This window comes from Bufo bufo, chromosome 7 (assembly GCF_905171765.1).
Source record: "Bufo bufo chromosome 7, aBufBuf1.1, whole genome shotgun sequence".
In the NCBI taxonomy this organism is placed as follows: domain Eukaryota; kingdom Metazoa; phylum Chordata; class Amphibia; order Anura; family Bufonidae; genus Bufo; species Bufo bufo.
Genome location: NC_053395.1, coordinates 28,254,074 through 28,279,762, shown reverse-complemented (window position 1 = coordinate 28,279,762; position 25,689 = coordinate 28,254,074). Strand labels below are relative to the sequence as shown.

The following is a 25,689-nucleotide window of genomic DNA, read 5'->3' as shown; positions in this document are numbered from 1 at the left end:
TGCAGGTAAAGGGTCTAGAAAATTGTGCTCACATGTCACCCTAGCCCTGCAAATGACATTTTAGGTATCGTGATCACAGCCGGAGCCATATGCAACAGGGAGAATATGCGACCGCGTTCTGCAGACGTCAGGCTGTCGATATTCATGCATGAAGCGATGATCGCCAGCGTCGGGAGAGCCTGCGCTAACTCTACAGAGTGAAGCCATTAGCATGATCTGGTAAATGTTACAGGAGGGAACTCATGGCTGTGATAATATACAGGTCTCCGACAGGAAGCGGCCTGACACGGGGATATGCTGCATAATTACCGCACGGTGTAATGGATGAGCGCATTAATCCACGGAGTCCAGATCCCACCTTTTTAAAACAAAACAAATCTGTCCCTGCTGGCGTCGGCTACGCTTTTCTGCTAGGGTTGAGGAGTCTTCATACGTCTCCTGTGGGCCCACCTATTGGCCCCCCTCTATTTACCGTACGCACATGCTTTCCATTGGGGCGGTCTGGTTCTAATGGCTTCAGCAGATGAGGCGATACCTCAGTTTTTCCTCTTTAACTTGCTGGAAAAATATTACACTCAGAACTGGCCACGTACCCTTTGGCCAAAAAAAAGGGGGAGTTATATTGCATGTCTGAGACCAGACAAAAAGGCAGACATTAGGCAGCTAGTGACTGACGTGCTTCAGAAAAGACCATGTGGCTACCCTCTAGCCACATGATCTTTTAAATATATATAGGAATGAAAACCAGACACTTAAAAAGAATCCATATTTATTACATAGCAGTCAATTATTAACATCGGCACCACTTTGTCCAGCAATCGGTGCCTTGTACTTCGCCGTCGCCCTAAACTGCTTAACGTTAATGTTCATTTACCCGAAAGAGACCACGCTGGCAGGAATAGGGTGCATGCATTATTTCATAACAGTGTCTTGTCTGAGATGATGTTCTGTCCAGCCCGGGTCATGTCAGAACCCACGTATGCAGGCGCAAGCCCGTCCAAGCCTTCAGTGCATGGGATCTTCTTGGAGCCCAGCAAGAAGACTTCAGAAACTGAAGGATTCATCGTTTTAGCAACAAGCAGTGTCACTTTGCTCACATGCAACTGTTCCCATATAGCGCCCTTGCTTGTCGCTTCGGCTGTAAGCAGTTTACCCCCCTTCTGTTTTATCTTCTGCCCGAATATTTAGACAGCACTGCTGTCTTCTGGGCAGGTCTTCCCGTGTGCTCAAACATGGTCTGGATCTTGGAAATTCCCTTTGTTTGTACCTGGGAGTGTGTACAAGTCCACAGTTTTTAGAGTCCCGCTTAAAAGTAGGAGTGAGGAAGCCGTCCTGTTGGTGTGCCATTATTATTTCCTACTCTGGAGGAGTCCATGAGAGGTTCTTCTGACTCCCAACCTCTTTCGTTACTTGTTGGGCTCTCTGATAACTTTTTCAACTCACTTTTCTCATCTAGGCCTGGTTTTACACCTTCCAGCTCCAGAGGACCTCCATTTTCACATGCATGTGCTTTTTCCCTACGTCTCCGTGTATAGCAGACTGCACTTACTATGACCACCAAGAGGAGGATGCCGGCAGCTATGGCAGGCACCAGCACTAACGTTAGACTTCCATCTCTGGTTTGTGTAATGTGGGCACTGGGTGTTGGAGATTCTCCCTCAGTCTGAGCTTCCGAGCATAATTCAGTCTCTCCACTTCCACCTAGCATCGATCCAAGGCAAATTCTGTATGTGCTGTTAGCATTCAGTCCTGTCAATGTGTAGTGTGGGAGTGTCGGAGGCAGCGGGTATGTGTCCGGCCTGTCGTCCGATCCAGAGAGGTTTTGCACCGTCAGCCGTAGTCCCAGTAGATGCTTCTTACTTTGGATATAACTTTGTAGGTCCACCTTCAGTGAATTACTAGTCCTTTCTAGTACTTGCAGCAGTATTTCTGGTGGCTCGGTAAAATCTGCTGGTGTTAATGATAGCATCTCACAGTACATTCCATAAAATCCTGGTGGACATTCACATTCCACTTCTCCAAGGTGATCCAAATGGCATAACCCACCATTCAAGCAAGTTTGAGGTGGACACTGATGGTCATATTCAGTGGGTAGAACAGGTTCCTCCTCCGTTGGGTTGTTAGGTGCTATTGTTGTGGTGGGGGTGGTGGTGGTGGTTGGTGCGTAAGTTGGTCTTGGATTTGTTGTCGTAAGTGGGGCAGCTGTACTGGTAATTGCCAAGGTTGTAGGCACGAAGACTGTTGTTGGTATAGGACATCCAAAGTCCGAATTTTGCAAGTTACGTAAAATCTTTCCTGCGTTTTTAGGGGGGAAGTGGCAACGAGTTTCTTCTGAGCGCAGTAGAGCGACTCCACTGACTCTCAACCATTCAGTTAGCCAGCTTAATAGGCACACACAGTTAAAAGGGTTTTGGGCCAGACTAACACCACGGAGGCGTGGTGTGGATTGGAAGAGACCCTTTGGCAAATTGCGAAGGCTCATTCTGCTTAGATCTAAGTCTTGTAATCCACTTAGGCCTAAAAAGTCATCAAGCTGAAGCTGGGATATTGCCACATTGCCAGCTAGGTTGAGTTTGGTCAAGCCCCGTAGACCTGATGGCACTTTAGATAACTGATTATCAGATAGGTCCAGCTCATGAAGATTCTTAAGTTCACTTAGCAGATCTGCAGGCACCTCTTTCAAGCCAAGACCAGCCAACCGTAAGGTCTCTATGTTTCTTGCATGGAAGACTCCAGGGTGGATGGCAGGGATAGCATTATAACTAAGATCCAGGAGCAGAAGATGAGGTAAGGAGAAGGCTGGAGCGACTACTAATTGGTTTTTGGTCAGTTTGAGTTCAAGTAGATTCTCAAGACCTCTGAAGGCATCTGGATGAATGCTCCGAATGTGGTTCTCGCTGAGGTACAGCCTTTCCAGACGACTCAAACCTTGAAACGTTTCTGCAGAGATCTCAGTGATTTGGTTTGACGAAAGGTCCAGGTTGCTGAGGTTGGTCAGCCTTTTGAAGACGCCTCCAGGTAGATTAGACAACTTGTTATGGGATAGATCTAGGAGTTGCAGGTCCCACAGGCCAGAGAAACTGCTCTCTTCGACTGAGCTGATGCCATTCTCGAAGAGGTATAAATTAATGGTGTTTGGAGGTATGGTCCGAGGAAAGCTGGAGTCCTTGCGACTCAAGCAGAAGACTGTAAACGGTTGGTTGCATTGACAGCCATCTGGGCAGCCTTCAGTAAGGACCGTGCATGCAGTGCTGAGGACAATCCATACCAACAGGAGGTGCATGGTGCAAGTTCTGTAAAAAAAAAAATAGATATATATTAATAAACTGTAACCTGGTAAATTTAAGACTTGTATTAGTGCTTTATTTCAGTTGTCAGCTACAAAGTCAATTAATAATGGACAATGCTAAGGCCTAAACTGTGGGACCTGTTTAGAAGGGTTGGTCCATCTAGCATATTACTAGGGTATGTCATCAATGTCAGATAGGTGCAGGTCCCACCACCGGGACCTGATCCTATCTAGAGGACAAGGCCCCTGAAGTGAATGGAGAGCCGCCACACATGCACAGTATGCTCTCCATTCTTCGCTACGGGAGTTACGAAAGTAGCAGTGAATGGAGAGCACAGCCACCTCTCAGTTTACCGCTGTGGGACTGCCGGAAATATTTTCGGAACCCCATGGTGGTGAATGGATGGTTACTGCACATGCGGCACGTTCTGGAGATCACTATATGCCAGAGGTATGCCATCAATATCCCAGATGGTCCAACCCCTTTAAAGCTATACCTTTACAGAAGAAGCTAAAGAGGTATTTCACTTTGGACAGTCTTCTCTTTTTTGAAGACTTTAAACTGGTCACAAAGTGCCCTTCTGCTGAGAGACCTAACGATCAGCTGTCATCTTTGTGGAGACCTATTAGTAAGTGTTTAATTTCCCCACAGCGCCACCGCAGGGGAAATGAAGCATTACACAGTGTCCATTCAAATCAATGGTTTGTCTGTATAATACAGGACAGGACAGGTCCTCCAGAGAGAGGAGGAGGAACCTGAAGAAAAACAAAGGACCCCCCTACTCCATCATTAACGTAGAATTCCCTATTTCCCGTTTTTCTAAGCTGAACAGTCCCTTTAAGGGTTAATGTTCTCTCCTCCAGGCTGGTGCCAGACTTCATTTTCATCCGCTGCATATTTCCCGGGATGTAATCTTATAAGGTTCCTGCTATGATTGTCAGATTCCAATTACTTGAACCGTTACCATTGAGCATGAAATTCTCTGAAAGGGTCCTGGATAAGGCTTGTGCGGACAGGACGCCGCTGCCTCTTCGTGAATTGGTTAATAATATATCCTGGTATTTGCACCCCTATCATTTAGGTTACGTGAACTTTCAACTTCTGCACAAGAAAGGCCTGTGCCTGTCAGGCCATGCCCCATATGTATAAACAGAGCCCCTGCCGGTATGCAGACCCCCCTTCCCTATCTGTCACTTGTAAGACATCATGTAGATAAAGGGACTGTGTTCTAGGCCACACAGCCTCGCGCAGGACTGCGCTCGGGTCCCAGTCCTAGATACACAGTCTTGTACAGGCGCAGGTCAACGATCGCCTCTGTCCAGGGCGTCGTGTACAGTCAGCTCACACTTCGGTCTTCAGTCACCGCTTATCTTGGCTCCTGTTTACACAGCGTGATTTGCTTAGACATGTGTCTTTATTTTTCTTCTGTGGTGTCGCCCGCCACTGACACCCCCGTAAAGTGGTCGTAGACGTGAAAACAGTCAGATTGATGGCGGTAAAAAAAATGGTGTCTGTGGACAGCCTTACACTAAGGGGGCATTCACACGATGGTATGTAATTTGAAGTTTGCAAAACGCGGATCCGCAAAATATAGATGAAGTCTGTGTTGCATCAGTTGTTTTTTTTTTGTTTGTTTTTTTGCAGACCCATTGACCTTAATGGGTCAGTGGTCTGCATTTGTGGCCAAGAATAGGACATGTTAAAGGGTTATTCCCATCTTGGACATTGGGGGCATATCACCAGGATATGCCCCCAATGTCTGATAGGTGCGGGATCTTATCTTACAATGGAGCCCGCAAGATGCTAGAGGACGCACCGCGCATGCTTTCAACATCTGTATGTTCTATTCTTCGACTTCAAATGTGGACCATGGACCCATTGAAGTCAATGGGTCCGTACAAAAAAAACAACAAATGTAACATGAACATCATCTGTATTTTGTGGGCCGCAAAGTACATATGGTCGTGTGAATGCCCCCTTAGTCTTTACTGCCTCCGATTTTTTTGCAAATGGAGATATAGCAGTGCTGAATTTGTATTCCCAGGATGGGATCCCTCCTCAGTTTTGGTATTAAAATATACAGCTGTCAAACGAAACCGTTCTATGACCGCGTGATGGCAGCCATATGGGCTGCACTGTCTGCATGTAATGGAGCGGGTTTACCCTCAGCCTTATGACGAGTGTTCCCAGTTAATAAGCTTAGCTCTGCTACATCTCTTAAAGGGGGTCTCCACCGCTTGGTAGAAGGATCTCTTGACAATACGCTGATCACCAAGTGATCTCCCTGCTGGGACCTCCGGCGATCAGCTGTAATATGTAAGACCTGGCAGGAAGTGTTCAATTTCTCTGTAGCGCCACCACAGGGGAAATGAAGCAATTACACATTGTCCATTTGCATCAGTGGGTTGTCTGTGTAATGCAGGACAGGACAGGTCCTCCAGAGCGAGAAACTATCTTTGTAATGGTTCTCTCTGGTTAAGAGATGAGTATCTTGTACAAAGGACACCCCCGTTAACTCAGAATTTCCAAATAGGATGCATAAAAATGGGTTTTCTCAAACTGGACAACCCCTTTAAGGACTTTTTACAGGGGTTGATTATCGGAAAAGAACATTCGTACGAACATTGGTCCGCGTAAAGGTGCCAACAATCCCACGATGCTCAAGCATCATTGATGCGGCACCTAAAATGATCATTTCTGGGTAGCAGATCGCCTTGTGTAAAAAAAACAAAAAAACACAGATCTGCTGCCAAGAATCAGTGAACCTGTCTGGGGATAAACGATCGCGGTAGCGATCGCTCATGCCCATACAGAGGAGATCATTACCTTCGCCGATGAGCAACCATTTACCGGGAGCACTTTATAATTCAATATTGTCTTGGCACTATATGGCGGTATTATGTCAGCTCTATGATTCAGTATTGTCTAGGCACTATATGGCGATATTATGTGAGCTCTATGATTCAGTATTGTCTAGGCACTATATGGCGATATTATGTGAGCTCTTTAATTCAATATTATCTTAGCACTACATAGCAGTATTAATACCAAGCAGGGAAGACCTACTTTGGCAAGTTCAGTCTCTCTGCATTTTGCTAATTTAGTCCCGCTGTAACCTTAGGACTGCTGTGGTCTGTACAGTCCTAAAGTCTGTTCTGCACGCTCACTCCAGCCCCCACCTTGTATTAGCAGTGGGCACATAAAATACTCATCTGAAAATCTGTGATCCTGTAAATCCCTTTGCGGAACAATATATAGACACTGTATTTTATATCCGGACATGGTGGCGGAGTTCCCCTCCGCATGACTACATTTTAGATGAGGAGAGATAGTGTCTGTCTATCCGCGCCTGTACTGACAGAGTTAAGAAGGGGTCAGTAGGAGGCAGGTAATATTCTGAGGAATGTGCAGCTGTGAGAAGGGGGAGACAGAGGTGAGAGAAGGGAATAGAGCAGAATATAAAGAAGCCTAGGAGATGTTGCAGATGGTGGGGAGAGGAGGGGTATGGCGGTAATTGCTGTCCAAGGAGGGGGCAAGGCTGATGTGTCTGGAGAGATGGCGGGTGGGTGGTGGCATCCTGTCAGGAGTAAAAACTATACACAAAGTACCCTGAAAAGTTTTTTTTTTTCCTCCCCTCCCCTGTCTATAAAAGCTTCACGGTATTTAAAGATGGGGTATTTGGGTTCTTTCAAGTTAAAAGATCACTTGTTGTAAGCGATGTGTCAGACACAATGCTAGTGGTTGCTCTCATCGTGCCGCCAAGTACTGGTAACGCTCCAGGTCACAGGACTGGGCAAAATTTGCTTTAGGTAGGAAAATTTAGATAAAATAATAAAAGACACATTAATGCCCCCCTCCCGTTTTGGCGCTGCCGCTTCCGTGCTTTGTTTACCGGCTGCAGCGATGACATCACTGATACCAGTGTTTGGTCTCATCATTCAAGTGTCGTGGAAGTGATGTCATCGCTGCAGCCAAATAAATAGAGCAGGTGGCATCCTGCAGTGATGACATTACGTTAACACTGCAGCCAATCGCTGGGCTTGGCGGTACATCGCGATTGGCTTCAGTGGTCATGGGTTGTTAACGTGATGCCATCACTGCAGGATGCCACCTGCTTTATTTATTGGGCTGAAACACTCACGTGTTGTGGACGTGGCGTCATCACTGCAGCTGAATAAACAAAGCAAGTGACATCCTGATTCGAAGATTTGAGAATAAATGGGCTTACTAGTGATAAAACATTTTTTTTTACTAAGTATTAATCATACTTAGTATTTTTTTTTTTATCAACACAGTGATGACATCACGTCAACAACCCATGACCACTGCAGCCAATCGTCATGTACCACCAAGACCATTGATTGACCGCGTCACTCACGTGTTGTGGACATGACATCATCACTGCAGCCGAATAGACAAAGCAGGTGACAAAAGATTTGAGAATAAATAGGCTTACACATGCTAAGTGATAAAATATTTACTAAGTGTGAATAAATATAAGGTAAAACACAGTGATGACATCGTCAACAACATCTGACCGCCGCAGCCAATTGCAATGTGCCACCAAGACCAGTGATTGGCTGCCTAATTCTCATGTCGTGGACGTAACGTCATTACTGCAGCCGAATAAACAAAGCACCTGAGCAGCAGCACTGGAACGACAGTGGGAGTTACCTGAGGAATATAGGGTCTCTTAATATTTTATCCCATTTTCCTCCCTTTTTGCCCAATTTTAGTCAGGAAGAGTAGGATGAATTAAGACTAGGGGTGGCCATATACTTTCATTTTCTTCCCGCATTTCTGAAATTGCGACAAAAATGCAGCAAATAAAAGCGGCATAACCACAATGGGTGAACAACCCTAAACCCTCCCTAGCAGAGCAGGATCCTGTTATTTTTATGTACCTAGCCTAATCTTATTGACATGGCTGACGTCCATCACAAATTCAAAAAACAAGGTTAATCCTCATCTAACAATAGTGGGCAGAGACGTCGACATTGTTCCCGTACGATCCCGTAGCCAAAAGCTGCCGCTGCCTCCCCCAACCTCACCCGTGCTCGACCCGGCAAGCGTGTTTTTAGTTTAAAAGGCTTTTCCCAGATTTTAATTCTCTGGATAGGTCATCAGTATCTGATCGGTGGGGATCCCACACCCCTGTGACCCCCGCTGATCAGCTGTTTGAGAGAGCACTGGCGCTCGCAGTAGCGCCACAGCCTTCTCTTTTCTGTTCCTAGGCCATTAGTCACATGGCAGGCCTAGGCGCAGCTCACCCCCATAGAAGTGAATGGGGCTGAGGTGCAATACCAAGCACAGCCACTATACAATGTACGGCGCTGTGCTTGGTGAGCCGCGATGCTCACAGGGTGCCTTCTCTAACAGCTGATCGGCGGGCGATCCCCACCAATCAGATGGATAGGTCGTCAGTGTTAAAGTCTAGGAAAACCCTTTTAATGGTTTAATCTGACATGTTGGATCCTTATTTTTCCTAACATCTACTATAGGTGGTAGAGTGCCCCTTTAGATTTTCATCCGACGCCTCTAATCTTGCTGGGATATCGACCCTTTGCTAACAGAGATCCTTCCAGGTGTAATGGCTGGTATGTACCTTGTGAGCCAACATTCGCCCTATGCAGTGATTGACAGAGGGATGCGAAACTCCTAATAAAACATCATTAATTAGTAATGGAGCGTGCAAGCAGGGTGTGCAGGGCTTGGGTGTCATGAAAACTCCAGCACTTAGTCATCCTCCATAGTGATCTTACAACATGAGCCTCTTGGTTTCACACCAAGAAGAGTATTTCAGACAACAAAAAACTTCCACGCCCCCGAAATACGGCCTAAATACTTTACCCATCTGTTATACTGTGAACAATCAAGTAACTTCCATATTGGTTTGCCAAGAGGTCGCTTATGAGGCATGGCACTATATGGCAGAAACCCCTTTACTTTTTTTTCTTTCTAAAAACAGCGCTGTTCATAGGCTGTGTCTGGTATTGCAGCTTTGCTCAATTCACTTGCATGTGAACCCGCGGACAGAAGTTGCGGTCTTTTTTGACACCCCTTGCTAAACTAAATGACAATTTCACATCATAATTGGGATGGGGGGGGGGGGGGGGTGAGAACAAGCAGCTCTCCCCAGAGTATATGTGGCAAACTTTGGATGCTATTGCTCCCAGTCTGCCATATACAGACCTAGTTGAGTTTTGGTAAAACGTTTGATGTCATCGAGACAAAAGCTTTAATTGGTGGGGGTCTGAGCACTGAGATCCCAATGATGGCTAGAACGAAGAGAGAGAAGTGCTCACATATCGCGTGCCCTCTCCTCACTGCAGGAGACAGACTTAGAAGTCTATGGGCTGGTCTTGGTTCCGTCCCCTGCATCAAGGAGAGAGAGCGCGCTATGTGAGCATTTCTCTCTCCTCCTTCTAGACATCAGTGGGGGGTCTCAGCGCACAGACTCCCACCGATGTAAACTGTTCATATGTCTCTATGATATATATCAAAAGTTTTAGCAAAATTTAGTGACCCTTTAATTACTTGCCGTATGTTACGCAGAGCGGCACGGGTCTGCCAAAAGGAGTGCTATAGGATATGGCAGGATATCCCTCAGGATGACCTATGGGGATATATATCTCCTTTACGATTGATAAGCAAAGTATTACCACCGCCATATGTTTTCCGATAAGGCCTTGAAAGGCTGTACTCCGTAGATTGCCTGTATGCCATTGACCCGGGGGAGTGCCCTACATAACACGACCCGTTAGTAATTAAGCATTGAAGCCTTTAGAATTGCCATCTTAGGCATTTTTTTTTCTGCCCTTGGGTGTTTTTTGGTAAATCTGCATTAGTCGTCTTCTGCAGGTCAGGACATGAGGAGCCTTCTGGTCTGGAGTCAGGCTGTCCATCTGAGGCAGAAGTCACACCTGTTTCAGTACACCGAGGGTCTGCGCTGTCACTTTAAGACATCTGTATTGAGGGGGGAATGTCAAGTAGCAAATAGATATGTTAGGAATTTTAGCCGACATGGGGGCTAGAAACCACGGGGAGGTGAAGGGTTAATGTGGGAACGGTCTAGGGGTCAGTGATCCCGGGGACACTTGTGAGCGGCAGAACAAAACAAACTTGGGGACAGTGACACTGCGGACGATCATTAAGCTTCCATTTCTTCTTGGCAGGTTCCTAGCTGTGAAGCCTGCAGAGCATCGCGTCTGCAGATTTCTGTGCCAATAGTCTGCACCGAGCCCTGGTTTATACATCACAGCATAGGACATAGCACCGTGACCCGCAGCCAAGTATCACACATTCTTAAGGCTACTTTCACGCTGGCGTTTCTGGGTCCGCCTGTGAGATCCGTTTCAGGGCTCTCACAAGCGGCCCAAAACGGATCAGTTTAGCCCCAATGCATTCTGAATGGATAAGGATCCGTTCAGAATGCATCCGTTTTTGCCTCCGTTCAGCCTCCATTCCGCTCTGGAGGCGAACACCAAAACGCTGCTTGCGGCGTTTTGATGTCCGCCTGACGATGCGGAGCCAAACGGATCCGTCCTGACACACAATGTAAGTCAATTGGGACGGATCCGTTTTCACTGACACAATATGGTGCAATTGAAAACGGATCCGCCTCCCATTGACTTTCGGTGCAATTGAAAACGGATCCGTTTGCATTATTATGAACAAAAAAATAAATAAAAATGTATTTATTTATTTATTTTTTGTTTGTTCATGGTAATGCAAACGGATCCGTTCTGAACGGATATAAGCGTTTGCATTATAGGTGCGGATCCGTCTGTGCAGATACCAGACGGATCCGCACCTAACGCAGGTGTGAAAGTAGCCTAACTTTTAACTTGGGGTGCTTTTCCAGAAAGAAAAATGGCTGCTCATGTCTCAGTGATATCACCATACTGGTTGTCACCCAGCTTTCCCTGAAACAGATAGAACTCTATGGTATGATGATGAGGAGCTGCCTTTCATATTTTGCTGCTGATTCAGAATCCAGAATGGCTGCTTCTAGTGTAGGTGGGTCGCCCCCCACGCAATAAAAGGCTATGTCGACATTTGTGTCGGAGGCACTCTTAAAGGGCATCTGGCAGCAAATCTGTACCTATGACACTGGCCGACCTGTTACATGTGCACTTGGCAGCTGAAGGCATCTGTGTTGGTCCCATGTTCATATGTGCCCGCATTGCTGAGAAAAATGATGTTTTATTATATGCAAATGAGCCTCTAGGAGCAACGGGGGCGTTACCATTACACCTAGAGGCTCTGCTCTCTCTGCAACTGCCGCGTCCTCTGCACTTTGATTGACAGGACCAGGCAGTGAAATATTATCACATCTGATCCTGTCAAAGTGCAGAGGGCGCGGCAGTTGCAGAGAGAGCAGAGCCTCTAGGTGTAATGGTAAAGCCCCCGTTGCTCCCAGAGGCTCATTTGCATATATTAAAATATAATTTTTCTTAGCAATGCGGGCACATATGAACATGGGACCAACACAGATGCCTTCAGCTGCCAAGCGCACATGTAACAGGTCAGCCAGTGTCATAGGTACAATTCTGCTGACACATTCTCCTTAAAGGGGTATTCTCGTTGTTTCAAGTTATCCCCTATCCACAGGTTCCAGCGGTAGGACCCGCACCGATTTAACATCCCCTATACTGTGGATAGGGGATAACTTCAACCAACCAGAATACCCCTTTAAGAGTCTAAACTCTAGGGAGAGATTAATGGAGACAAGTCTAAAAGAAAAAACGGTGTAGCCCCTAGCAACCAATCACAATGCAGCTTTCATTTCTTAGAGCGCTCTTGAAAAATGATTGGTCGCTCTGGGCAACTTATGGACCGTTTCCATAAGTCTGGCCCGTTTTCATCAGCGAAAAAATGGAGCTGCGTCGACGGAACTTGGCGGACCCCTTTGTGGTCTGTCGGGAGCTGTTATCCGACAGGACGTTGTGACCGCCATGAGTGTGAATGTGAGCATAGCCTAAAAGCAGGACATGCAAGGGTCTTGGACATCCGTTGTGGAAATGGCGGCCACGTTGGTTGTCACCCAGCTACGTGAGGAACGGATATAATTAGGAATCGCCCGACTCAAAAACTGGGTCATACTGGATCTAGAAAAATCATTGTTTCCTCCCCGCAGACCCAGGTTCACAAGGACCTGTTTGCTTCTGCATGGACTTGTATGTCTGCAGAGCATCGCGTGTTCAGAATTCCTGTTCAATAACCAGGAACCTATTTGCGGCACCTATTATAACCCCGGGGCTGAATATGTGTGATTTCCAAAGACTTCGCTATACAATGGGTATTGTGAGCGAGGTAGCATGCCTCCAGCCTCCCACTCTGTGGCTGCCTCTGAAACGCGTTAGCCTATTGTCAGCTGATGTAGAGACAGGCCGGGCACCATTATTATCTGTGTGTTTTGGCTGTAAAATCACAGCAGCTTAATATATTAAAGCTTTATGAAGCTCTGCCGAGAAGGCGCTGCTCCCCCTCAAACACGTTTTACCGCATTGATGTTCCACTACTGAGGCTTCGTTTCATTAACATCTTCCTGGCCTAATAGGACTGCAAAGTGTCCGACATGAGGCAGGTTTATGCCTCGAGTAGTCACCCCCTTCTCTAAAAAGGTAGAGATGATTGACGGGGATCCAGCTCCTTGAAGATTCATTCCGTCCTTAGCAACTATCTTGCCCAGCCTCCTAAAAGGGGGTTTATACCCTATATGGTGTTATGAGACCCCCTTTAAAGGGTCGTCCTACAAAAAATACTCTACAGTTTTCAAACCAGCACCTGGTTCTGAATACTTTTGTAATTGCATGTCATAAAAAATTTAGCTATTCAATAAAATGTATAGCGCCACCTGCTGTTTGTTCTTTTTTCTAATTTCGCAGTCCTACTCGCTGAGGCGGACGCACATGCTCAGTTCTATCCATCAGCTGCAGCAGGAAGGACACGTCCCTGAGAAAGGACACACGCCTAAGCTGTCATCTTGAAATAAATCTAGCAGAACAATTAGAGCAATGAATGGGGAGATCTCTGGATCCATGTGAGGTAGAGGGCTGGGTCTAGCTTTGTTAGAGGTTGTCATGTCGTGGATAGCCCCTTTAAAGGGGTTCTTCAGTTTGTTTTAACTGATGATCTATCCTCTGGCTAGATCATCAGCATCTGACTGGCGGAGGTCCGACACCCGTGACCCCCGCCTTCTCAGTTGATACTAGTCGTGACGTCACTGGGCCAGCGGTAAACAGTGAGAAGGCGGGGGTCACGGGTGTCGGACCTCCGCCAGTCAGATGCTGATGATCTATCCAGAGGATGGATCATCAGTTAAAACAAACTGAAGAACCCCTTTTAAAGGGGCTTTCCACGATTGATATAAAAAATGAAAATCATACATAGTCTAGTGTCTAGTACATGACAACCTCTAATAAAGCTAGGACTAGCCCTCTACCTCACATGGGTCCAGAGATCTACCTATTCATTACTCTAATTGTTCTGCTAGATTTATTTCAAGATGACATCTTAGGGGTGTGTCCTTTCTCAGGGATGCGTCCTTCCTGCTGCAGCTGATGGATAGAACTGAGCATGTGCGTCCGCCTCAGCGAGTAGGATTGAGAAATTAGAAAAAAAGAACAAACAGCAGGTGGCGCTATACATTTTATTGAATAGCTAAATTTTTAATTACATGCAATTACAAAAGTATTCAGAACCAGGTGCTGGTTTGAAAAAAATGTCTATTTTTCGTGGGACAACCCCTTTAACTCTGAAATCATACAATGGACACGCAGGTTAACAGCTCATTGCGAAGCTCTGCACTGTAGACTCTGCGTGTCCATCGTATGACCAGGGTGGATTTTTTTTTTTTTTAATCCAATGGAAGTAAACCTTGGAGGTTCCTACTGAATGACAGCAAGCAGAGGTACTGAACATTTGCTGAGCGCAGAATACTCCTTTAAAGCGCAAGCGCTCTCAGTCCACTTAGGGTTATCTATAGGGTCAGTGCCGCGGCGGTATACGCGATATATATATATAGCAGCTCCTGGTGCCTTTGTAGACCAAGCGGGAAGACTCCTTTACCAAACACCGCAGGGAGTTGCTGCAGGCTCTGAATAACCACTTACAAATGGGAAGCCACGTTTGCTTCATGGCGTGTTTGAAGATGAGAGACATTTGGCAGAAACTGTCACATGCATTAAGCCACTCATGAAAGCACAGCCGGATCCGTGCCAGAATAAACCGCGGGATGTGAGGAAGCGCTTAATGAAAAAATGTAGTCACCAAAATAAAAATCTAAATATTAATTTCTAAGAGGCCCAGCAACCTGCACCTCTCCGGCTTCCCATTGAGGTGCCAGCATGTCCGCGTGGTTGGGCATGGGGGTACTTGTGTAGGGCGAGTTAAAATCCTGTTTTGGAGCTACTGTAAAGATGGGCTTTGCATCTGGGGCCTGCTTGTACTTGTAGTTGCATCCCCCCTAAGGGTGTCCTACGAGTGGGTCTCAAATGTTGGTAAAGTATGGTAAAGAGGAGCGGATATGATCTTCAAAGAGCATTTCCCACTAAAATTGTCATCTGGTTTTATGACCAAAATTCGATTCAGCCTATCTGTTTCTGGGAAAGCTGGGTAGTAACCAATATGTCCGCCTTTCCCGTATGGGTTGTCCACCAGGTTTTTAAAACCCCTGAATGCCATATATGTCTTGTGGGTTGATATAAGAGCCATGGATGTATCATCAAGTAGGTTTACCGGTCAGGAGACTGGGAAAGCTGGGTGATAACCAATATGTCCGCCATTATATCTTTCGTAGGTATCAATATAGGAGCCAGGGACGCATAGCCAATAGGTTTACCGGTCAGGAGTCTGGGAAAGCTGGGTGATATCCAATATGACTGCCATGACATCTACTTTTAGGTATCGATATAGGAGCCAGGGATTCTTAACCAAGCAGGTTTACTGGTCAGGAATCTGGGACAGTTGGGTGATAACCAGTATGCCCACCATTATATCTCCCTTAGGTGTTGGTACAGGGGCCAGGGATGCATAGCCAATAGGTTTACCGGTCAGGAGTCTGGAAAAGCTGGGAGATAACCTGATGATTGTCGCTCATCTTTCCCCCGAACCGCAACTTGAAATAAACTGAAGAGTCTTTTAGAGAACTACAACTCACAGCGTTCTCAAGACATACTGGGAGTTGTAGCTTTACAATAGATGCCCGGGCTTGGTCTAGCTCTCATGCTGTCATGGAATGATGGGCATTGTAGTTCTACAAAATCTGTATTATTGGTGGAGGAGAGTGGTTTGCCTCCAATGTATTTCTATATTAAGGGGGGGCTCTGACCTCCACTATTCTGGGCAACACTTCATAGCCCTCCCGCCACACCCAGCCCTTAATTACATCCACTCCCCGCGGTTGAGCCTCAGAGACTGGGATGACGCTCAGCGCTGGCAGCCGTATTATTACACCCACCCCACGTAAAAATAAACAGGGGGGGTCCCGGGGGACAGAGGAGTTCTAGGGTCTGACCCCTTGCTCGGCTGTTAGAGATTACACTGACTTTTCTGACTTGACACTGCTACTCTCTGCATGTGGTGTAGTAATGGCCCTTAGACTGTTTATGTGAACCCCATTTTGCAGCCTCCTCTGTATGGGGTGAGGCTACGCCGGTCTGGCTCTGCTACATGCTACGTGTGACATAACACCCAGAGATACGGCATGTTGTTACGAAGTCGTTCAGTCAGAGGCTGTGCATGAGGTGTGCAACCGCCTGACCCGTCACCCTCAGCCAGTTCTTGGCCCTGCCGCAGCCTCTGAGTAATCCTGGGCGTTGGTCCGGACTTATTAACAACCTCTTTCTTTCATTTTCGCTGACTTGCTCCTCTTAAAGAGGACCTGTCACCTCTGCTGACATGTCTCTTTTAGGGAACGATTGTATTCCGGGTTAAATAACCATTCTGGATCACCCGTTCTTCTATTATTCCTACTAGAAGTCTATTAATGAATCGCCCAACTGGATGTCACATCACCTGCGCAGTCTGACACTGACCAGTCAGTGCTGCCAGTGCAAGGCCATGCAGGAACACCCCCCCTACCCAGTTGGAGATTCATTCCTAAACTTCTAGCAGGAATAATAGAGGAGCAACACTAAGTTATATGAAAGATGCAAGCAGTTAGTGAAGCAGACATGTCAGGAGTGGTGCCTGGTCCTCTTTATAGTACCACAACTACCTGACTACCTCTTTTATGCCCCCGCCGGGACCTTTACTAAGGACCCCTATTGACTTCCTAGTCTAGACCTCCCATTTTGAGGAATGTACAGGCTTTAATTTGCCTAATTGGAAACTTTCTTTCCCCAAAATGGATGCCATTTGTTGTGTAGGCAGGTTAGACAATTGTTCCTGTAATGAATCCTGAAGAAATCCACGGATGAAATTCGAATAAACAAAAGAATAATAATTTACGAGCCGATGCAGCCAATCTTGATGACAATAATTTTCCGTGGAGGCGTAGTTGGCCGAAAGTCCCGAATTTGCAGAGGCAATCTTGGGCTGAAAATGGGTGGGGCTTATGTAAGCCCCACCCACACGTGGACATGGGGACGTGGCTTAAATCTTCTGAATTTTAATGTAGATGACAGTAAAAAAAAAAATTTGAAAAATATTTAAAAAATTCTCACTTGGTCCATTGGATTTGTCCAGCTCTGCTGAACAAAAAAAGGGGTTCTCCGGAATTAGAATGCCGGGTTCTTTGTAATGAGAGCGGGAGGACCCCTACGGCTCAAAACTTTGGACGACATTGGGGTAGTATATTTATCAAAACTGGTGTAAAGGAAAACTAGTTTAATTGCCCATAGCAACCAATCAGAGTCCTCCTTTCATTTTTCCGAGGTCCTTTGGAAAATGAAAGCTGCAATGTGATTGGTTGCTAGGGGCAACTAAACTACCGTAGTTTTCCTTTGCACCAGTTTGATAAATCTCCCCCATTGGCAGTTTTTCCTAATTATCTTGCCATAACCCACTGAAATTAGAGCATTTACCTATAGTAACCAATCAGCTTCCAGCTCTCACTTCTCAGAGGAAATGAAAGATGCGATTTGATTGGTTGCCGTGGGTGACTGCTCCCTCTTTCACTTGCATCGGTTTTGATAAATCTCGTCAAATCTGTGAACAAATTTATCCATTGTGTTGGACCCTGTTAGTCAGTCATATACATTTTGGTTCGGATTTGGGATCCATAGAATCAATCATGAAAACTTTTGATCGTCCCTAAAGGGGAACTTCACCAAATTGTGGGGGAGATTTATCAAACTGGTGTAAAGGAAAACTGGCTTAGTTGCCCCTAGCAACCAATCAGATTCCACCTTTCATCTTCCAAAGGAGCTCTAAAAAAAGAAAGGTGGAATCTGATTGGTTGCTATGGGCAACTAAGGCAGTGTTCCTTTACACCAGTGTTGAAAAATCTGGAGGGCTCTGGGGTGAGGGATAAATGTGACCAAGGAAGGGCGCCACTGGGGGGAAGTCAGTCCATACATAGAGCTCTATGTACGTGCCTCCCGTCTATGGATGTACTAGATGAAGGCTCTGTCCTGGGTCCATGCCCTAATTTTCAAGGGCCAAACTAATGGAAAACCGCCACAACATTAACAGTGCTCGTTTCAATAAACTTTATTTATATATATATAAAAAAAAACAAGACTGCCAGAAACAGCGCCTCACCTGTCCACACGTTGGTTGTGGTATTGCAGATCGTCTCAGTTGAAAAAAAAATGGGACTGAGCTGTAATACCACGTGGACAATGGGGGGACGACGACACTGTTTTTGCAAGAAACCAGACATTCTTTCTCATTCTGTACAATCCCTTTAATTATTAGGAACATCTAGGAGTCATAAAGTAAAAAAAAAAAAAGACCTCACGACGGACCCCTTAATATAAACACTGAGAGGATTGTAGTTAGAGGGGTTGTGCAAGCCATACATATTGATGACCTATTGTCAGGATAGGTCATCAATATCTGATTGGCGGGGGCGTCGGATCAGACATTGATGACCTATCCTGATGATAGGTCATCGATACGTACGGCCTGCACAACCCCTTTAATGTCTGGTAAATCTATGATATCTTAATGTGAACTGGAAAAAGGAGGCGAGATGGGACGATACAACCATAGACATCTTATGGACGGTCCTGGAGAAGACTGTATGGTTGTCAGGAGTCAGAACTGACGTCATAATAATGAGAGTGGTAGGAAATTTCCTTTTAAAGGGACGGTACGTTTACACCTAGCTACATTTCCTCTGTTCTCGGTTATCAGCCATTTAGAAAGTGCTTGGTTTTTCCCGGCAGTCCCATTGAGAATAGGGTGCATTCACGCGACCGTATTTTTGGTCCGTGTCCGATACGCATTTTTGGTGGATCGCACATAGACCCAATCATTTCTACGAATTGGTCATCCGTGTTATCTGTGTGCTGTCCGCATTCCGTACATTATAGAACATGTCCTATCCGTTTTGCAGACAAGAATAGCCTTTTTTTTTTTTTTTTTAAATGGGGCCCGCAAAAAGTGCGGGATGCACACGGACAGCATCCATATTTTGCTAACCGCAAAACGGATAAGGTTGTGTGAATGACCCCCTCAAGGAGCAGGAGTTCACATTGTCATCCTGCCGCTCCATCCGGATGGGAACATAGCACCTACATTCTCTGGATTGGGGGGGTGTTCCAACAGTCAGACCCCTACCGATCAGTTAGTTATTCCCTTTAATATGATAGGATATTTACCCCCCATTTACTTGCATACATGTGACTAATAATAGCAGCACTATTCTAATCCTTTGATTGAGTGTCCCTTTAAGAGGAAGCAGACGCCATTGTAGCGCAGGAGTCTACATTCTCTATTCATTAAGCTGAATATCTTTCACATAAAGCCCCTGCACCTGGAGAGTCGGCTGTAACCCCAGCGTAGACGGGGTTAATTCTGCCCGTAGTGGCCCCAGGCGCAGATGTGCCGTATATGTATTAATAGAAAGCAGCAGTGCTGTGAAGCGCCAGGCCCCTGCTCTCTATGTGCGAGCTTTGTACAGCGTCCAGGCTGCCTCCTCTGCACAGCCAGCTTGCGCTGTGTGTGGGAAGCGCACAGAGGGACCCTCTGTCTGGTGTGTAGGTATGTGCTGCCGCTGTGTACTATTCCAAAGCACCGCCATGGTGGATATTTGCATGGGTAGCACTTTAATAATGTGAGGTGTGGAGGACACTAGGTTCAGGTGTAGCAAAGCTGAGTTTGTCACTTTGGGTTGACATTGCAAGCAGTCCTATGTAAAACCACTAACTGTGATGTCTGGCAGTATGATTATAGGATGTATAGTAGGCACCTTGTAACCAGGAGACGTTGCATTATATATATATATATATATATATATATATATATATATATATATATATATACACATACACACACTGTATATTCTAATATCAGGCCCCAACCGCGACCGATTGATGCACTGGCACCAATTCCTGCAGAAGTCACCTATTCACTAAGGTCTGCCTCCTGAGAGTTGTCATCTGCTCACTCCTCCGCTGCCTATTGTACAGCCTGTAGCCATGTTTGTCTAGCCGGGTTTACATACACATTTCTGACCATTCAGACCCTTCTTACAGACGAGGAGATTGGTCGTTTACAAGCTTAGATATTCCAATTCCCATCATCTTCATCGTCCTAAACCCATGCCGTTCCCTGTCTTTCCGAGGACGCTTACATGTTACAATCGTGGCAGATATTTACGCCATTCGGATACCATTTCTAGCAGGTTTATCCGCCCGTCGGATCCCTTTTCTGGTAGATTTATCTGCCTGTCGGATCCCTTTTCTGGTAGATTTATCTGCCCGTCGGATCCCATTTCTAGCAGGTTTATCTGCCCGTTGGATCCCTTTTCTGGTAGATTTATCCGCTCGTCGGATCCCATTTCTAGCCGGTTTATCCGCTCGTCGGATCCCATTTCTAGCCGGTTTATCCGCCCGTCGGATCCCTTTTCTGGTAGATTTATCTGCCCGTCGGATCCCATTTCTAGCCGGTTTATCCGCTCGTCGGATCCCTTTTCTGGTAGATTTATCTGCCCGTTGGATCCCTTTTCTGACAGATTTATCTGCCCGTCGGGTCTCTCTTCTGGCAGATTTCAATCCGATCAATTGGCCATTTGACACACATCGATTCGGATTGATCGTATATCCGCACACATGAAAACACCCCATGCGACCGTATTTTTAATCTGCATTTTTTCCTGGATAGTGCACCGACCCGTTCATGTCTATGGGGCCATGCACACTTCCATATTTTTATGCGGATCCCTCTGTCCGTTCCCACAAATGATAGAAGATGTCCTATTCTGGTCCTTTTTTTTTTTTTTTGTGTGGGTGGAATACACACTGCTGTTTGTGGGCTGAAATACAGACACGACTGTGCATGAAGCCTATACCAGACCTGCTTGGGTGACATCTGGGGGCGTCATCTCCTCCGATGAAGCCACCACATCTGCCTCCTGCGTTTACTTAGCACAGTTCCCTCTGTTTACTCCGTACGCTGAATGTACGGGTAGAGACAGTAGGTAAGCCTAGCTGTACACATGGAGTAAAATTACGGGAAAAATAATAATATTTGGGCTTTACCGTACGTCCTGGGACTGCGAGCGGCTCCAGGCAACCAAATGACATCCAGATGAGTAAAGTTCTGCAGCTTTTTCCTCCCGTCTGAAGTTTGCTCTCCTCCTCCTCCTCACACCTCTGTACAACTTCTCTAAGAAGCCTTTGTCCTCTCAGACTCTTCACTTCTTCTTCTTTTATTTTTTTCCTCCTTTGCAGTTTTTCTTCTTCTCTCTTTTACTCTTTCTCCTGCCCCGTCCCCTTTTTTTTTCTTTCCCCCAGCCTCTTCACTCTTTCTGGCTGTGGAAGTGATAGTTTAGCTATTCCTATGCTATTTGCCTGGGGCAGGGAAGGCGTTCCCAGGACAGAGGCAGGACTAAAGCTTCTCTCCGGTGCCTCCTAAACCTAACTATTGGCCTGAATGACCCCCTCCCCTCCTCCTCCAAATCAAGGACCGTCCCACCTCCACCTTTACACTGACCGACCCCCATACCTTCAGAGATGCTCATCTGGCATCGCTAAACTTTTTCATACCTTTGCACAGTGCGACCTCCACGCGCCAGGCTGCAGGGGAGGCACACAGACATTGCTTCACGAGTCAATATCTGGATGGTTTTATCTTATCTCCTAAAACTATCACCCAGAGGATGAACTTTAACTAGCCGCCATGCCAAATGTAATCCTGAGAGATAGGCTGGGGCGGCTTTTTCCAACCATAGATCATTAGGAACGTCAACATCTGCTACATTTGTAAAAATAAATAAACAAAAATCATATTTTATATAAAAAAAAACATACATACGTCTCACAGCTGAGGGTTTGCTACCAATGTATCCAGTCTAGACAATGCTCTGTGATACCGATGTCAAATTCTACCCTTTGTCGCAAGGTATCAGGCTGTTTAGCTCAAAGAGAATTGTCTAGAGTGGATGCAACTGTAGCAAACCCTCTAGGACAGGAAGGGGTTTTTAGCCTCTGGATTTAAACAGGCATGTTGCTGTTCACTGACAGCAAGCAGAGCCCTTGAAAAGGGGCGAGGAGGTGAAATACAAAGTCTATTAGGGTGGCTGCACACAATCCAGATTTAGGCTACATTCACACAACCGCAGTGTTTTGCGGATCCGCAAAACACAGATATCGTCCCTCGTGCGTTCCGCAATTTGCAGACCACATATGGCCGCCGCTATCATAGAAATTGCCTATTCTTGTCCACAATTGCGGACAAGAATAGGACAGGCTCTATATTTTTTGCAGGGCCGCGAAACTTAACTACGGACAGCACGCAGTGTGCTGTCTGCATCTTTTGCGGCCCCGTTAAAATTAATGGGTCCGCACCCGTTCCGCAAAATTGCGGAACGGATGCGGACTTATTCATACGGTCGTGTGAATGAGCCCTTATGTGCAGAAAATCAGCACAAAATAAAAAATGCCTCACTATTTATTCCGTTTTTTTTGTGCCGTTTTTATGCAGTTTTTGGTGCCGATTTGATGCAGATTTTCCGCAGGTCTCACATCCCTCCACTGAAAAGGGTGAAATCTCCATTAAAAAAAAATGCAACAATTGACCCGCTGCAGATTTCAAAATCCGCACGGCAGGTCAATTTCTGCACCAAAGAAAAAATCAAAGTGTACGTGTGATTTGTCTAATCTCATGCACTTTGCTGGTGCTGTATTACTTTGCGGTTTTTCTGCACGTGATCTGCATTGTGTGCAGGCACCCTGATGCCTCATGCGCACGACCGTATGTGTTTTGTGGTCGACGGGAACTGGAAACAGGCATATAAAAGGAGTGCAAACTACTCCAGTCACTGCCTGCGCCTCGTCATAAATTAGGTGCTTCCTCCGGCAGCGCAGGGACTTATCAAAGACCGGGCCGTAAAAAGCTGGTCTTTGATAAATGACCCCCATTTAGTTTATATGCTTTGCCTGTAAAAACACACATTGCATCAAAAACCACAGCATATCTGCCTGCACTTTTTCTGATGGTATTTTTTTTCTTAGGCTGTTTTACCTGCATCTCGTCCACCTAGGGCGGTGCCACAATTTTTTATAGAGAGTTTTTGTCATTTTAGCTGCATTTTTTACAGCCCTTTTCGCCCGCTTTTTAAATTTTTTTGCAGTTGGGTGTTACTTTGGCCTCATGCACATGACCGTGTCCATACTTTGAACTGCAAATCACGGATCTGCAAAATATGGGCACCTTCTGTGTGCAATCTTCCCTTCACTAGAAATGGCTATTCTTGTGCGCAATACGGACAAGAATAGAACACGTTCTATAATTTGCGGAACGGACAAATGGTTACGGACAGTACACGGATGTGTCTATTTTTGCACTACCTGCAAGATTTTTTTAGGGAGTGTTTATGCTTTGCATTTTTAGCATGTTCTTTTAGGCAGCACGCTTTAGTTATGCTGTTTTATCCAGGTATTTTTTCACAGGCATCTCTATAGGACTTGGAAAATGGCAGAAGAAAACGTAAGTTCAAAGCCTCATGCACCAAGCCGTGGCCGTTTTGTGGCCCGCAAGCCACATATCCGCAAAAGACAGATGCAGTGCCTGTGCCGTCCGTTGACTTCAGTGGGTCCGTGGCAGGCATATTCTATGTTTTTGCGGAAGTGACATACGGGTGCAGAAAGGACACTAATCGTCCACGTGCTGTCCGCATCCGTATGTCCGTTCTGCAAAAAGGATAGAACTTGAGTCCTATACTTGGTCGCAAAATGTGGACCATGGATTCATTGAAGTCAGCGGGTCCGAAAAAAATGCGGATGCAACACGGACATTATCCATATTTTGCAGATCCGCAATTTGCAGACCTTAAAATACACACGGTGTGTGCATGAGGCCTAAGTGTTCGATAAAAAAAACGCAGTTAAAAACTCTGTCGTGAAAAATGCTAAAAACACTAAGCATACAGCATTATTTAGAAGAAGAAAAAATGTTCCCCCAAAAAATGTGTGAGAGAAGCCTTAGGGTATGGTCACACGGTGCAGCCGCACTTTGTAGGCCACGTTCACACTTGCGTTGTTGTTTTCCGGTATTTTTTCCGAAAAAGAGTGTTTGCGTTTGGTCCTCATGTATTCTGAATGGAAAGAGATCTGTTCGGGATGCATCAGGATGTCTTCCGGCTGCATTCTGTTTTGTGACGCTGTAAGCAGCGGTTTTGTGTCCGGTTATAAAAATGGAAAAAAATGCATCCGGCACTGAAAAAAAACGGATCTGTTACCTATTGACTTTCAATGTAATTAGTGACGCATCCGTTTTTTTCCGTTGTGATTTCACACAACCACATCCTAACGGAACGGATGCATCCTGAGGTGCAAAATCAAAACGGATCCGTTTAATTCCGGTATTGAGGTCCTCTGCTGGATCTCAATGCCGGAATTAACAACGCAAGTGGGAAAGTAGCCATGGTTGGTCTGTGGCCAATAACAATGCAGACCAACTGAACAGTGCGGTCCTAATTAGATTCATTAGAGCCCGCCGCGGCCTGTACGGGACCACACCGCAGCCGCGTATCAACCACCGCGTGGTCGTACTCTTAGTGACGCTCTGCCCCTGAAACATTGTGAATAAAGTATTTCACGTGTAAAAAACGCAACTGCCTCAAAAACCGCCGCAAAACGGGTGTGACAAGTGCAGCAGAACACGCTCCTGACGAGGAATATTCGGATATAATAAGTCACTTTGTCTTGAGGTTTCCTTTTTTTTCCAGCTGCTTATATTGGAAAAGAAATACCCAGGACTCGATCGACTAAAGTGAAATTGCAGATTTTCTCCCCGACTTCCGTCAAATCATTTTCCAGTAGGTTTGGCAGAAATCCACAGAACTCCGTGGAATTTTGTTAATATATCACCTAAAGTATTGACTCGGCCTTAAATCGCTCGCAGTCCTGGACAAATCTATAAAACGACCTGTTTTTCTACTTCAGTCTGAACGTTTGACCATTCGCCACTGGTTTTTAGTTACTCTTCGGATTTTTGGAGTTGGTACAAAAATCTTTTTAAGCCTTGTGACTGTAATACAGGCCTAAAAGGGAGTCCGCTCACTTTACCCTGTTAAATCACTTCCAGCGTTGGGTAGTCGACTGAAGCAGCTTTCCGAGGATACCTCAATGTCCATGGTCAGTAAGATAATTGCTGCGATATGCAAATTGGTTTGCAAGTGTCCAGTGGGCGGTCCTGAACCCAGCAAGTGCTCAAGCGCTCCTCACTACACCCTGCCTTGTGGTCGCCGCCCCCCCCTTGATTGACAGGTCCAGCACTGTCCAATATCACAGTCGCCTGCGTTGAAATCTCACCCATGCGCAGGGTAATCCTGAGGTCATACACGCGCAGTACTTTCCAGTATGTGTTTTGCCACATGCACTGCCGGAGCTGTCTTTCGTGCCCAATTGGACGGTGCAGGGCAGGGAGCAGTTAGGAGATCCTGAGGACTTAGCAGGTTTGGGACCCCCCACAGGGCACTTGCAAAGTCATTTGCATATTGCATCAAGTTTTATTTTCTTGATGATTAGACTTCTGTCCGGGGACATTAAGCTGTGCTTGTAAGAATGTTTTAACCCACTACGACAGTCTGAAACTGCCCAGGTTATTTTCAGTGCCTCAAAGGGGTTGTCTCACTTCAGCAAACCATGTAGAGAAAGCTAATACAAGGCACTTACTAATGTATTGTCCATATTGTCTCCTTCGCTGGCCATCACATTATACACCGCTCGTTTCCAGGGGTTACGACCAACCTGCAGTCCAGCAGCGGTGGTCGTGCTTGTAC

At 46.0% G+C, this 25,689-nt stretch overlaps 2 protein-coding genes across 4 annotated transcripts in view; one reads left to right on the top strand and one right to left on the bottom strand.

Moving 5' to 3' along the window:
- LOC121008971 (mitochondrial import inner membrane translocase subunit tim16-B-like) overlaps positions 1–25,689 on the top strand; it is a 136,674-nt gene that overhangs the window by 65,397 nt on the left and 45,588 nt on the right. The gene's annotated exons all lie outside the window — the stretch shown is intronic.
- On the bottom strand, positions 866–21,277 carry VASN (vasorin). Of its 2 annotated transcripts, none has more exons than XM_040441823.1 (2): positions 20,950–21,277; positions 866–3,293 (listed from the first exon to the last, which is right to left on the bottom strand). In XM_040441823.1, the coding sequence occupies exon 2, from the start codon at positions 3,281–3,283 to the stop codon at positions 1,307–1,309; it is 1,977 nt and encodes a 658-aa protein (XP_040297757.1). In that variant the 5' UTR covers positions 3,284–3,293; positions 20,950–21,277; the 3' UTR covers positions 866–1,306. The 2 variants fall into 2 exon arrangements, with proteins under 2 accessions (XP_040297757.1, XP_040297756.1); XM_040441822.1 differs by having other exon boundaries at positions 20,945–21,274.